This window comes from Gracilinanus agilis, chromosome 2, assembly GCF_016433145.1.
Source record: "Gracilinanus agilis isolate LMUSP501 chromosome 2, AgileGrace, whole genome shotgun sequence".
NCBI lineage: Eukaryota > Metazoa > Chordata > Mammalia > Didelphimorphia > Didelphidae > Gracilinanus > Gracilinanus agilis.
Window position 1 is genome coordinate 354,624,553 of NC_058131.1, and position 15,370 is coordinate 354,639,922.

The window sequence follows — 15,370 nt, forward strand, 5'->3', positions numbered from 1 at the left end:
ATTTAGTAGTGGTAGGACACTGTACAGAGGTATGTATCATTCATTTTATCTACCAGATCATGTTTTCCCCCATTTCTGGAGTTATCAGTTTCTGTATATCTAAGGGATATTATTTTTTGTTTACATCTATGATTTCATAAGTGTGAGGAACTCCTGATGTGGTACACTCCCCCTCCCCGACACACACCCCCCACAATAAAGATCATCAACTTTTATATTACTTAGGGTCTTTGATGAGGCGTTCTTAACTTTTTTTGTAATGGACTCCTTTGGTAGTCTGGTGAAACTTATGGATCCCTTCTGAGAATAACAATTGTTTCTTTGTTAAATTTCAGGTAGACGTCAATGAAAATAAAGGTGTCATTTTTTTTTTTCATCCAAGTTGACATAGCCTCATCCCACTGAAATCTCTGTACTCAGGGACAGCAAAGTAGCTCACTGGGTTGAGATCCAGGCCTAGAGATGAGAGGTCCTGGTTTCAAATCTGGCCTCAGACACTCTTTATCTTTATGACCTTGGCAAGTCACTTAACCCCAATTGCCTAGCCCTTACCACTCTTCTGCCTTGGAAGCAATACTTAGTACTGATTTTAAGATGAAAGGTAAGGGTTTTTAAAAAAAAAAAATCCATGTTCCCCAGGTTAAGAACCCCTGCCTTAGAGAAGACTGATTAGGGGCATTGACAGGTTAAATGCTTGCTTTTTTTTAGAATTAAATTTTTTTTAATCAATGAAAATCTGCCTTCTCTCTCTGCTACTCAGTCCCTTCTCTATCACCAAGCAAGAAAAACAAAACTTTTGTTACTAACATGTATAGTAAATCAAAAACAAATTTCTGTATTGGTCACCTCCAAAAAATGTCTCAATTTGCATTACGTGTCCATCATGAGTCAGGAAATAGGGACCATGTTACCTCATGTTTCCCCTGGAATCATTTTTGGTTATCATTAGAGTTGTTAAGTCTTTCAAAGTTGTTTGTTTTTACTATTTTGTTATTGTATAAATTCTTCTCCTGGTTCTGCTCACTTCATTCTATAAGTGTTCATACAAGTCTTCCTCTAAATTCAGTTCCTTCATGTAATGAAGACATATCCAGAGCCACAGCATTGGATAGGATCGATATAAATGTACAAGTAAAAATGGGGTATTTCAACTTGATTACAGCATGATTTCATTCATATACCATAATTTGATTTTCCATACCCCAACTGATGGTCACTCCCATCAGTTGCCAATTTTTTTTATCATCACAGAAAGAACTAGTATAAATTTTTTTGTATATCCCTAAAATTTGTTTTATTGAGAATTAATCTCTCTTGCTCTATCTTCTCTCTTATTCCCCAACTCTCTTTTCTCCTCTTTCCATGTTTCCCTGTTAAATGAAACCATTTCTGTACCCAATTGTTGGTGGGTATTCCATCTTTTGACCAATTCGAATGAGAATGATGTTTGTGTCACCCTCTCCCTCCACTCCTTCCTTCATATTGTATAAACTGCTATTTGCACATTTTCATTTTGTGAGAAGATTTTCCCCTTGCTTTTTCTATCTCCTTTTAGTGTATTCCTCTTTCCTTCCCTTTTCATTCTTCCTTTTGGTCATGAAAACATAACAATCACTCTCAAGCCATCTTCACTAACTAGATTCCCTCTATCCCTGATATTGATGATAGGATTCCTCAGGGATTTATATATCATTTCCCTATATTAGAATATAAATAGTTTGCCTTTATTTAGTTCCTGATTAATGTTTGTTCTTGTTTACAACTCCTGTTTGCATTTCAGAATTCTATGCATCTCTTCTCATTAGCAATGCTTAAAAGTTCACTAATTCATTAAAAATCCTTTTTTTCAGTTATAATAAGTTTTTGTGGAGTAAGTTAATTATCCTCTATAAACACATATCCATTGCTTTCTAGAATATCGTATTCCAAGTTTTCTGCTTCTTTATAGAGGTGGCTGCTAAATCACATGTAGTTCTTCTCTGTGGTACCCGAATTCTTTCTTGCAGTAAGCTTTCAGTATTTCTCTTTGATTTGGAAAGGATTTTGATTATGACATTTCTGGAAGTTTTCATTTGGGTGTTTTTTTCAAGAAGTAACTGATAAATTCTTTTTATTTCTATTTTGCCCTCTAGTTCTAAGAGATCTGGGCAGTTTTCTTTTATGGTTTCTTAAAATAGGATGTCTAGGCTCTTTTTTTAGGCATAGCATTCAGAATTCAATGAGTCTTACATTTTTTTTCTTCTCAATTTATTTTCCTTGTCAGTTGTTTTTGTTATGAGATACCTTACATTTCTTTTATTTATTTTCAATCTTTTGACTTTGTCTTATTATTTTTGTCCCATGAAGTCATTGACTTTTATCTGGTCCATTCAAATTTCCAGGGAGCTCATTGCTTGGTGAGATTATATATGTCTTCTGCTAAGCTGTTAATTCTTCTCCAATTGTTTTCCTGTGGTTCTTATTTTCTGTCCTTTATCTCCCTTCTACCCCCCACCTTAAACACACTCATTTCATTTATAAAATTAAAACTCTTGCTTCATTTCTTCTAGGAATTCCTGCTGAATTCTTATCTAAGCTGGGTTTTTTGTTGGATCTGCTTCTTCTGGCTTGTTTCTTGAGTGTCTTTTACTTTTTTTGTGGTAGGACTTTTTTTATTGTTGTTATTATTGTTGTTTTATTGTTGTTATTGTTGTTTGTTTGTTTTTCCAGCCTACTCCCTATCTTTGACTTTGGACTTTATTTTAGTGATCATGCCCTAAGTGCTTCTAGAGGAAATCTCTTGAATGAGATTTTTGTTCCTTTCATCTTGCTGCTGCTTTCTTTGGGTATTGAGGGTAATGTTATTCAAGAATTGAGGACCTGAAAGACTTCAGTACTGGTGAAGGTGGTTTGATCCATTTTAGACTCTGATCACTGCCCTTCTCATCTAAGCTCTGCTTGTTCATGACCTGACTTAAGGGTCTGAGTAACACACCTGTGGTCTTTCCCCTGGTCAGAATTCTAGTAAACTGCTGCTGGATTCAGCTAGCTAAAAAGGTCCGTTGGCTTAGAGTGATAGAACTTCAGGCTCTCATCTGTTCTGGAATTCCAGCCCTGCTTATTCTACTATAGGATTTAGACCGGACTACAGACTGTAACTGAAACCTAATTCTGGTTCTAGGGACAGAGTCTTTAGTTACTCCTTCCTTCCGAACTTGATCTTTGCTTAGTATACAGCCTAGCACTCATAACTGTTCCAAGATCTCAGCCTCCCCTGAAAGATCCAGCTATTCCTGATCAGACCCTGTCATTTTAATCTCCCTCCTAGTGGTCCTCCAGCAGTGGTTAATATTGCCCTACCCCCACCTCCTGGAATTGCACCTCCATCCCCCTGTGTCCATAGATCTCTATGTCTGTCTCCCTTTGCTGACTTGTATTGGGAAAATGATTCACAATGATTTTTTTTTCTGGTATATCTTGAGAAGAATTTGGTCTGGTGTGTACTGTGGACCCATGTGGAAAACTTGTGGTAGAATTTCTTCCTGTTTCTCCACCATCTTGGCTCTCGTGACTTGCTCATGGTATATATCTAGTAGGAAGGACTTAATTCCAAAGCTTTCTGATTCCAGGTCTAACCCTTTATTCAGTATTTTGCATTATATCAATGAAGAAAGATGAGAGTCCTCTCCCCTCCCTACTTCTTTGTAGAAGTGGGGATTCATAGGTGTAAAATACTGCATATAATATCTTTTTTTGGATATATTGGTTAATTTTGCAAAGCCTTTTTTTCTTCTACTTAAAAACCTGTAAGGTATGACTCTCTGGGAGGGGTTGAGAGAGGGATATAGTGGCAAATGTAAGTGATATAAAAACAAAGGAGATCAATGAATTTTTTAAAGTCCATAATACAGCCATGAGTCTGTGTATATAGACATATATAGCCAATAAGGTAGGGGCTTCCCTTTTCAAGGAAGGAAAATAATGATATCTTCAGAAAAGTACTGTTACAATGTTCATGTGTCAATAAACCTCACTATTTTTTAGACAGACTGTATATGGAATGTCCCTCTAATAGAATCTATACTCCTTAGGGGTAAGGTGGGGTTTTTTTTTTTGTTATTTCCCCAGCACATAGCTCAGGACCTTCGACTTTTTAATTTTTAAAGATTTGTGATTTTGTCAATATAAGAGATTCCCAGTATAGATGAAATTTTCTTCACCAAAGAAGACAACTTGTCTCAAAACTTATATTCATAGAGCACTGAAAGGTGAGGTGATTTGTTTATGGCATACATCAGGGTCTAGATTCAAACCCAGCTCTTCCTAACTCCAAGGCTAGAATTCTATCCACTGGTAGAATGTGGCAAATGTAAGTGATATAAAAACAAATATATATATATATATATATATATATTTTTTTTTTTTTTTGCCTTGAACATAATAAGCACTCAATGCATGTCATTAAATTGAATTGAACTGTTGAACATGTAGCCATCAGAGATTAATTCTGTTGTCAGAGATGCCACCTAGGAATAATAAGCAGCCTTCTAATATACTCAATTGCCTGATTTTGAGCCCCTTAAAAAGAATGCTTTGGTGCAGAGGTCGGCAACGTATGGCTCTCGAGCCATATCTGGCTCTTTTGAGGGCCAGATATGGCTCTTTCTGCAGGAGCCATAAAGTCAATTTTTTTTTTCAGGCGCTGTTACAGGAGCGCACACTGTGAGCACTGTACGGCTCTCACGAAATTACATTTTTAAAAATGTGGCGTTTATGGCTCTCATGGCCAAAAAGGTTGCTGACCCCTGCTTTAGTGGTTCTCACCTCCTTTGATCTCAGCTATTAGTACTTCTGCCTAGCTTTGAGAAGCTTATTGTACAGATAAGAACACTGAGTCCCACAAAGGGGATTTCCACCATAGAATTCTTCCTTTATCCTACCCATATCCCTTGACTCTTAGACTTGACTGTCTGGACATCATTGCCATTTTCTTTGGAAAGCCCAACCTTTAGCCTCAACATAATAGAAAGGAAGATTTGACCTTGGACTAAAGGGTAGCCTTACTTTGGTTCCAAGAATTAACTACATACATCTCCTGCCCAAGAGCCACTGAGGTTGCTGTGGAAATCTTTTAGACATTATTCTTAGCATCCAGTCTCCTTGGAGACTCACGCTTGCTGGGTCCAGTTCACTGTGAGTTGTCACAGGCCTTAGAGGCCTCTGTATGCCTATGCATAGAAGAGTGCAGCACTCCCTTCTGTTGCCAGGCAGGAAGACAAGATCTCAGTGAAGGTAGTAGGCCCCTTAACATCATACTGCTTGGACTGTTAATTTTTCATCTTCCTTTAAAACCACTAGGAGAATCAGTTCATCTCAGTTCACAACAGTTAATCCTGCCAAAATTTCACTAGACTGAACTGGAAAGGATGTGTAGAGTCAGGCAAGAGCACAGTATAGTGAATCCCACAGATAGGGGAAATAAAAACTTAGAGAGGTTTAGTGATTTGTCTGAAATCACAGTAGTTAAAATAAGGTCATTGAAATATATTTCTGCATTGCACAGAAGAGAACAGAAGGAAAGCCAGAAGGAACCACTGATAAATAGCACAGCTTTGAAAATAATAAATAGGTTGAATTTATTTTATACTTGGTGGCAGTGGATTGAAAGCCAGGCCTGGAGATAGGATTCAAATTTGACCTTAGACAGTTCCTACCTGTGTCACCCTGGGAAAGTCACTTAACCCCCATTGCCTAGCCCTTACCACTCTTCTGCCTATTGATTCTAAGAGAGAAGGTAAAGTGATAAAAAAAAGTATTCAAAAATAAAAAATATATATATTACATACTTGAAAAGTAAACTGCATATACTAGAGACTTGAAGTTTCACATATAATCCTCTCTTATTGTTCTAGTCATGTATTTAGAAGTGCTCATTTTAACTGACATTTAATAAGTTTGGAATTTTAAAAAGGGGGGGAAGCTCAAGTCACCTAGGTGGTAAGTGACAAAGGCAAGCTGTAAACACTGGTCTTTTACTTCCAAACCTGCTATTCTTTCCCCTGTACCATGATATGCCTTCTCTTTAGAGGGTAGCTTTCTTGTGAGAGAAAAGGATTAGACTTATTCTGCTTGGTCCCGGGGCATGTCTGATTCTTCATGGCTGCATTTGGGGTTCGGGCAAAGATACTGGAATGGTTTGCCATTTTCTTCTCTAGCTCATTTTGTAGATGAGGAAGCTGAGACAAACAGGTTAAGTAATTTGCCCAAGGTCACATAGCTAGTAAATATCTGAGGTCAGATTTGAACTTAGACCTTTGACTCCAGGTCCAGTGCTCTATCCACTGTGTCACCTCACTGCCCTCGCTGTCAGGGGAGAGAACTGGGAACATTTGGAAGAGCAGGTGGGAGGCCAGGAAGGAAGAGTTGCACAGAGGTATATTTCTACTAGTTGTAAAATTTCTGCTAATTCTGCTTCAGATAAGGAAACTGAAGCTGGGAGAGTAAATGATTTGCGCATTATTTCCTTCAACACACACAGCAGTGTAGACAAACTGGCCTTCTTGCTGTTCCTCATACCCAGCTTTCAGTCTCTTGACTTCATGTCTTTTCCTCAGATGGCCTCCCTCCTCATCTCTAGAATTCCTAGTTTCTTTTAGCCTAAGCTCAAGTACCTCCTTCTATGCAAGGCCTTTTTCTGATCCTCCCAGTTGCTAGTGCCACCTTTTCCCTATGCCCCCACCATTACTTTTTATTTCTTTTATTCGTAGATGCATATCATTTCCCTTGAAACCTTGAGATTATAAAATCAACTCCTTGAGCCATTTTCAGTTTTGGTTCTTTTCCCCCAGTATATCTACTGTACTTGGAACATGATGAAGAAGATGATTAATAAATGCCTTTTGAGAAGTGGTATAGCAACAAACATCTATAATACAGCTACTGGAGAGATTGGTTGAATTATGGATTGATTGTATAATCTAAGGCCTAGAGGTTACAATGAACAAGAGAAAACAGAGGGTTGCACTGGAAAATAAGACTTGAACCTATCTTGCAAGGTATTTTAAAACTTCATTTACAACCAGGATTAGATTCACAACCTTTCCCTATTCTCTCCCTCCTTCATCCCCCACTCTAATCTCTCCAACCTCCCAAACAAATACTCTCAACCTATATGGCCAAGTCTAAGGTCAAAGAAGATAAGACCTAACCTCCATTGGTGGTCCCTGTGGAAGAGGACCTAAGTCCAGACATCCTTCCCCAACTCCTCCAGTCTTCAAGCAAACTCACTCCCTAGGTTTAGCTTCTAGGAAATCAATAAGCATTTATTAAGCACTTTCTAAATGCCAGGCACTCAGCTAAACTCTGAAGATACAAAAAGACACCCAAAAGAAGGTCCTGCCCTTAAGGAGTTTACAATCTAATGGGGAAGCCAACATACAAATATATATGAAACAAACTATGTAGAATAAATAGAAAGTATTTAACAGAAGGAAGGAACTAGAATTGAGAGGGGTTGGGGAAGATTTCTTGTACAAGGAAGAATTTCAAGTGACTTTTAAGGTAAACCAAGGAGGTCAGAAATTGGAGAAGAAGAGGAAAAAATGTGTTTCAGGCATAGAGGACAGACAGAAAATTCCCAGAGTTGGAGTGTCTTGTTTGTGGAACAGCCAAGGGGCCAGTGTCACTGTATCAAGTATATGAAGGAGTAAGGTTTAAGAAGACTGAAAAGAGAATATTGCAGGATCAGAACTGCACTTTAGGAAAATCACATTAGTAGCTGCAAGAATGATGGTTTGGGGGTGCAGCTAGGTGGCTCAGTGAATTGAGAGCCAGGCCCAGAGATGGGAAGTCCTGGGTTCAAATCTGGCCTCAGACACTTCCTAGCTGTGTGACCCTGTACAAGTCACTTAACTACCATTACCTAGCCTTTACCTCTCGTCTGCCTTAGAACCAATACACAGTATTGATTTTAAGATGGAAGGTAAGGTTTAAAAAAAAAGACTGATGGATTGGAATTGGGAGAGACTTGAGGCAGGAAAACCCACCAGCAAGCTATTGTAATATCCCAGATGTAAGGTGATAATGGCTCGGACTATAGTGGTGGCAGTGTTTTCAAGAGGTGTCACAAAGGTGAAACCAATGGGCTTTGGCAACAGATTGGATATGGGAGGAAGTGGGGAATGAGGAAGAATAAGGAGTCTGAGATGATTCCTGGTTTGTGAGCCTGAGGATCTGGGAAGAGGGTGTTGCCCTCCAGTAATAGTGGAGGTAGGATATGAAGGGAGTTTGGAGAGGGGAAGGTAAATTTAAGATGTCTGTTGGACATCCAATTTGAGAAGTCTGAAAGGCAACTGGAGATACAAGATTAGAGATCAGCAGAGAGAACACTGTAATGTTACATATGGCCCATCCATTAAAGATTGTACAAACCATGACAAGAGAGTATTTCAAAGAGTAGCCCCTCTGTCTTATTCACCATACCCTGACCAGGAACTAACCCCAGAGTGGAAGACACATAAAAAGAATGTTGTCTAAAAATAGAAAGTTTTATGTTAGATCAAAGAGGGAGGAGGCCTATATTCTTCCTGGTAACCCTAACTTGCTATTAGAGACAGTGGTGGCCTCAGAGCCAGAAATAGATCTTCTTAGACTAATGTAGGGCTGGTTTCTATCAGTGACCATTACTCTTAGTTGCTTACCTGACTGTCTCGGAGAAGCCCTTTAACCCCTCCTGCCACCCAGAAAAACACATGGAACAGTGAGGTGTAAAGGTGAAAATGAATGGTTGGACAATAATTTTATGAAATTATGTGGTCACCAATATTATATCTTGAGTCAAAAATTTATTTATAAAATAGTGAGGAACAATAAAGTAGAAAAATGTGAAGGAGATAGAAAAGTTATCTATCCTATCTTAATCCAGTGATTAATTAGCTCTCAACCAGGAAGGCTGATAATGAGTAATCACATGGCCTCCTCCAAGATGGAAGTTAGTCTCTCCAAAAACTAGGAAAGGAGTCAGCCTTTCACTCACCCCACAAAGTAGTCCAGGAGTCAGAATCCAAGTTGAAGCTGAGCTCCAAGCCCAGGATCCACAGTCTCTAGCTAAGCCCCCTCGAAGACTCCAGTCAGGAGACTATCTCCACAAGACTGACTCAAGCTGCAGGATTCATGGCTTTTTATGGTGATTTCTTGTCCCTGCCCATCTTCACAGGGGCCAGTCACAGTTTCCAAAGTATCTAGCACTGCCGAGGGAGCAGTGTTTGTGGGAACCAGTTCTCATCTTCTGGAGGGGTGAATACAGATTCCTGGCTGATTGAGTTTCTGAGGATGTAAACTCTGATCATAGGATTCACAAGTTTGGGACTGAGTTAAAAGGGTGGAGTTAAGTATGTAAGTGACTTGTGCCTTCTCTAAGTATCTTGCTAGCTTCTCACCTAGTACTAAGTAGGGTGTTTAATCTTTTGTTGATTCAATTCAAAAGTGGATAAATGAATGTTAATACTGTCTTCACAAGGGGTACTTAAGTGTTAACTCAAAATAGACAAAAGGAATAAAGGATTCCCTTTCACAAGTGTAAACTCAGAGAGAACAAAGAATTCCCTTTTACAATCCCCTCTATGATTCCTTGGGAGACTAGTCTCCTCAATGAATCATTTTACATCATCAGAAACTACAATAGTTAAGAGATGAAGAAAATGAAAGAGATAGGAAGAGAGAGCAAACCAATGTTTGCTAGGTGCAGTTGACAATAAGCCAATTAGGGGGCAGTCCCCTCTGTCATAAAAGTTTACATTCAAAATACTTGTGTTCAACCCCCCACAGTTCAATCAGTCATACTTCAAAGTTCATGCTGGATCTCCGGATGCTGTGGAGATTTCTTTTGGCATCTTCATGGTATTCTTCAAACAATTCATTTTCTTAATTCAAAGAGTTATTAAAGCTCCTTTTCCTGAAATTTTTTTTTCTCAGACAATTTTAAATTTCAGATTTTATGGAAATTATACAGAGATCACCCTAAGGAGTTGCAGAAGATGAGAACCTCAAGCACTAACTCAGAGGAAGAGACATTCATACATAGGGGAGGGTTGGGTCAACCACAAGGGCCTGAAGTTCTTTAGGTATCAGACCCTACATGAAAGCCTTTATTCTCTATATGCACAGATATATAGCTCTGGGATAACCCTCTCTTTTTTTTTTTTTTTTAAAGATTTTCTTTTTCTCAAATAATAAAAATCTAAGATCCTCCAGCCTTTCTGCTCCCAGTGCTGCAGACAGTTGGCAGCTATGAAAATTGTGAGCCACTTAGGTAGTATAGAGGATAGAGTCTTGGTCCCAAAATCAGGAAGATTTGAGTTCAAATCCTGTCTTAGTCATTCACTAGCTATGTGACCCTGACCAAATTATTTAAACTCTCTCTGCCTCAGTATACTCAACTATAAAACGGATATAAAAATAGTATTGCTGGTGGTATAAAGTATGTAAGCACAGTGCTTACAACATAATAGGCACATAAGTGTCTCTTTCCTTCCTTCTGTCCCTCCTCCCTTCCACTCTTTTCCTCCTTCTCTCCTTCCTTTAATACTGAAAAATTAATATTATACCCAATGTAATATGCTAAATGTCATATTTAGAAATTGGTTTGGGGGGGAAGCTGGGTAACTCAGTGGATTGAGAGTCAGGCCTAGAGATGGGAGGTCCTAGGTTCAAATCTGGCCTCAGACACTTCCCAGCTGTGTGACCCTGGGCAAGTCACTTTACCCCCATTGCCCACCCTTACCACTCTTCCATCTAGGAGAAAAGATTATTGTGGTCACCATTTTAAAAATAATTAACCCATAAGTCATGAGGATGATAGTAGCTTTTAACAATATAATTTTAATATAAATATAGTCTAAGAAAGAAATAAGAAGGGAAGGAAATAAAAAAAATATTTCCTAGCCTGTCACCCTAATCTGATAAGCTGATAAACCCATGAGAGTATCTTCCACCTGAGCCACCTTCTTCTCCATATCACTACCTTTCCCTGTGCCCAGTCTATTGCATCTCAGGAACCAATCAAAGTCACTGTGTTTGGAGCATTCCAGGCAAGCTAATGGGCTGGTTCGGATGAGCAGAAAGTTCACAATCCTGGGAGGAAGGGATTCCTTTTACATACTTCCTCCTTCTCTCCCTTCTTCCTTTCCTTCCTTCATTCCTTTTTTCCTTCCCTCTTTCCCTTCCTTCTTTCCTTCCTTTTTTCCTTTCCTCCCTCATTTCTTCCTTCCCTCCCTTTTTCCTTCCCTTTCTCTCTCCCTCCCTTCCTCCTTCCCTTCCCTCCTTTCTTCCTTTCCTCTTCCTTTCCCTTCCTCCTTCCTTCCTTCCTTCCAGGGGTCCCTAAGCTTGGGGAGACCTTTATGAAGTCCACAAAGGACCAAAGAGGGAAGCCTGCTTAGGGGGGCTCCTGTGGGATAGTCCCAGGTAAGGGAAGCCTCTCTACATTTTCTCTATGGAGTGTCTCCAAAGGGTAGCAGGTTATCCCATCTGTAAAATGAGATTGGACTTGATCACCTCCAAAGTCTCTTCCAATGCTAAAATGATGGTCTTAGATGTATGTATTTATATGTGTGCAAATCTTTCCTAGGAAGCCAATGGTCCTTCAGACGGCTATGCTGCTGTGGCCCAGGCAGATAGGCTGAGTCAGGAACCAGAGAGCATCAGAAAATGGAGAGAGGAGCAGAAGAAACGGCTGCAAGAGCTGGGTGAGGATAGCAGGGAATTGCATGGAGCATGACTACTTTGTCCAATTCTGGCTAGATCATTGAGGCCTTGGAGGGCATGGGTACCTGGGTATATACTGAGTGGGTCTTTTATGTCCTAAGTCAGTCCAGGTACACTGATCTTCCCTGGGGAATCACGAGAGGGCAGGAAAAGTAAGGAGTAGGGATTCATGGAGAGAAGACAGGCTTCAGCCTGTACCACTTCAGCCTCAACCTGTACTCAGTCTCCTGTTTGGGCCCCAGATGCGGCTTCGAAGGTGACTGAGCAAGAATGGCGGGAGAAGGCAAAGAAGGATCTGGAAGAATGGAATGTGAGACAGAATGAGCAGATGGAGAAAAACAAAGTCAGCAACAGGTATGAGGCACAAAAAGCATTTGGAGGGGCTCAAGGGAACAGGGAATGTTGGGGGAGGAAAATTCAGGAGAGGGCAATGAGAATGCAGGAGAAGGTCAGGGAGGTATCTCAAAGTGGAGGAAGTAGGGTAAAAGGGCAGGAAGTATTTGGGAAGGTGGAAGAATTTGAGGAATCTGATTAAGAGGGCACAGGGGTATCTGCAGGGCAGGAAATATTGGGAGGGTTGAGGTGGGAGAGTAATAGATATTTAAGAGAGTGAGGGCAAGAGGGAAAAGGGTATTCAAGGGTGTGGGTGGGAATGCAAAATGTATTTGGGAAGAAGGGGATTTCTGGGAGGGCAAAGGGTATTTGGGAAGGCAGAGAGGCCTCACAAACATGTGACTTTCTATTCTAATCAGTAGAATAGCTTCCCTGGCCCCTCACCACCCCCCAACCCTATTACAAAATAGTCTTGTCTCTCTTTGAAGACTCTCATAGCTCTTTCCAGATGTTCAAATATACATCCTCTCCCTGCTCAGTAGCGAGCTGGGAGAAGTTAGCCTGGTTGTCTGATAGTCTCTGAGGACAAAGCTCTGCCCTGCCACTAAGCTAGGAACAGCTTAGGACCCTACTAGACCAGGATGCACCTGTGGGGAGCTCAGGCACATTGTTTTGGGGTCTCTTCTTCTATACCTTTGCTCCCTTCCCGGGTTGCCTGCTTTGACTCTAACGGAAAGGAAAAGGTTTTCTTTGACTCTTTCTTTCTTCTTTCTTTCCTTCCTATTAAGAGCTGTATGTAGCCCTGCTGCCTTCCCAAATGGGCCTGGTGCTTCTAACATTTCTTGGGCTTTAATACACTAATGTTGTTTTTCTTTCTCTTTAACCCTTTTTGCCTGTCTTTCTTTCTTCTGTCATCCTGGCTTCCTCTGCTTACTGTCCTCTACCTTTCCCCTCAAGGATCGCTGACAAAGCATTCTACCAGCAACCAGATGCCGACATCATAGGTTACGTGTACGTGTCTCCTTTGCTTACCTGCCCCAAGGGAAGCCTGGGGTGAGAGCAGTGTGTTCGGTCAGGCTATCAGTTGAATGACTCCCTAACCACAGTTAGCTGGTGGTTCCCAGCGTCCCAGAGCCTGGAAGGTCAGAGAAGCAAGGCTGGGACAGTATGGGAAGGTATAATCCCACTCCAAGCTGATGCAATCTAATAATAATAGGGATACAGGGACTATACCAGTGGTTTCATGTTTATAAGTAACTAGTAGAGGAGAAAACTCCCTCTAACAAGGCAGGATGACAACTCCTCTGCAACTTAGGGAGTCTTAGGGAGTTAAATACTTGTCCAGAGTCACAGATGGTATTAGCCAAGAAATGGGATCTAAACCCAGGTCTTCCTGGCTCTGGGGCCAAGTTATCTATCCACCACATCACTAGTGCCTGTATAACAATGATAATGATGATGGTTAGTGGTGATAAATAATAGAGGAGTTTCCATTTTTATAGTACTTTAAGATTTACACAGGGCTTTCAGCTTTCCTCAAAATAGCCCTGTGAGGCAGGTTGAAGTTCCATGTCTCTCAGGGAACTCTAGGTTGGAGGGGGTAGGGCTCTTTGGCACAGCAAGATAACCATGAGAGTCAAAGGGCAGCCCCGTGGGAAACATTGCATGACCTCTTTTGCTTGGATCTAGAGCAAACTAGGGAGAGGGTTTGTAATAGGACACTCCAAGGCTCTTCTTGGCACTGTTCTCTTCCGTATTTTTGTCAGTGACCTGGACAAAGACATGGATGGAATGCTAAACAAATTTTCAAATGACATAAACTTGAAAGGACAGCTAATAGTCAATAATTAGTCAATAAGCACTTAAGTGACTATATATGCTATCAAGCAGACACTATGCTGAGTGCTGAAGACATAAAGATAGACAAAAAAATCCGTGTTCTCAAGGAGCTCACAGTCTAATGGGGATGACACTAAGAGGAACGTTATGTACAAGAAAACTATCTACTGTGATAAAGTGAAAGTACTCGACACAGGGAAGGCACTAAGCATTAAGGAGGATTGGAAAAGGCTTCCTATAGAAGATAGAATTCTAGGTGGGAAGGAAAACAGGGAAGCCAGGAAGAGAAGATGAAGCAGGAGAATATTCCAGGCATTTTCACTGGGAGATGGAGTTTCTTGTTCAATGACCAGCAAGGAGGTCAGTGTCCTTGGACTGCAGAGTACTGTGTGGGGATATAAAGTATAAGAAGACTGGACAGGTAAGGGGTACACTATGAAGGGCTTCCAAAACCAAACAGGGAATTTTATATCTGATACTGGAAGTGACAGGGATCCACTGGAATTTATTTGAGTTGGGGGGAGGAGGGGAAGTAGCTGGTGGAAATAGTCAGATCTGGTTTTCGGAGGAGTATTTTGACTTGGCTGAATGAAGGATAGATTGCAGTGGGGGATCTTATGGCATCCTGACTAACTAGCAAAATATTTCAGTAATTCAAGTGTGAGGTGATGAGGGCCTGTACTAGGGCTGGTGGCAATATGGGAGGAGAGAAGTATATGAGAAATATTCCAAAGATAAAATCAATAGGCCTTGCCCACAAATTAGATATGAGAGATAACAGAGACTAAGGAGTCCAGGATGACACCCAGGGTACCAGCTTGAGTGATTGGATATTGCTACCTTCAATGAATGGTACTAGCCAAGTTAGGAAGATGAAAAGGTCTGGGAGGTGGAGTGGGGTTAATGAACTGTTTTGGATATGTTGAATTTATTTTATTATTTATTTTAATATTTTGTTTTTTTAGAAAAATTTTCCATGGCTACATGATTCTTGTTTTTACTTTCCCCTTCGCCCCCTTTCACCCCTCCCCCCACATCCAACGCGCATTTCCACTGGTTTTAACATGTGTGATCAGTCAAGACTTATTTCCATAGTATTGATAGTTGCATTGGTGTGCTCATTTCGAGTCTACATCCCCAATCATGTCTGCCTCAACCCATGTGTTCAAGCAGTTGTTTTTCTTCTGTGTTTCCACTCCTGCAGTTCTTCCTCTGAATGTGGGTAGCGATCTTTCTCATAAGTCCCTCTCATAAGAGCTGTCCTGTGTCATTGCATTGCTGCCAGTACAGAAGTCCATTACATTCGATTTTACCACAGTGTATCTGTCTCTGTATACAATTGGATATGTTGAATTTAAGATGTCAAGGAGACATCTAGCTCAAGTTGTTCAACAGGCAATTGGAAATGTGAGACTGGAAATCACCAGAGTGGTTTTTGTTATCGAGTCATTTCAGTCTT

General features: G+C 40.5%; 1 protein-coding gene across 2 annotated transcripts in view; it reads left to right on the forward strand.

Moving 5' to 3' along the window:
• Window positions 1-15,370, forward strand: part of CLTB (clathrin light chain B) — a 36,860-nt gene that overhangs the window by 18,289 nt on the left and 3,201 nt on the right. The window contains exons 3-5 of one of the 2 annotated variants that reach the window (XM_044661642.1): window positions 11,603-11,720; window positions 11,982-12,093; window positions 13,030-13,083. In XM_044661642.1, coding sequence (XP_044517577.1) covers window positions 11,603-11,720; window positions 11,982-12,093; window positions 13,030-13,083 — 284 coding nt within the window. The remainder of the gene's footprint in view (window positions 1-11,602; window positions 11,721-11,981; window positions 12,094-13,029; window positions 13,084-15,370) is intronic. The other variant, XM_044661643.1, reaches the window with a different exon arrangement.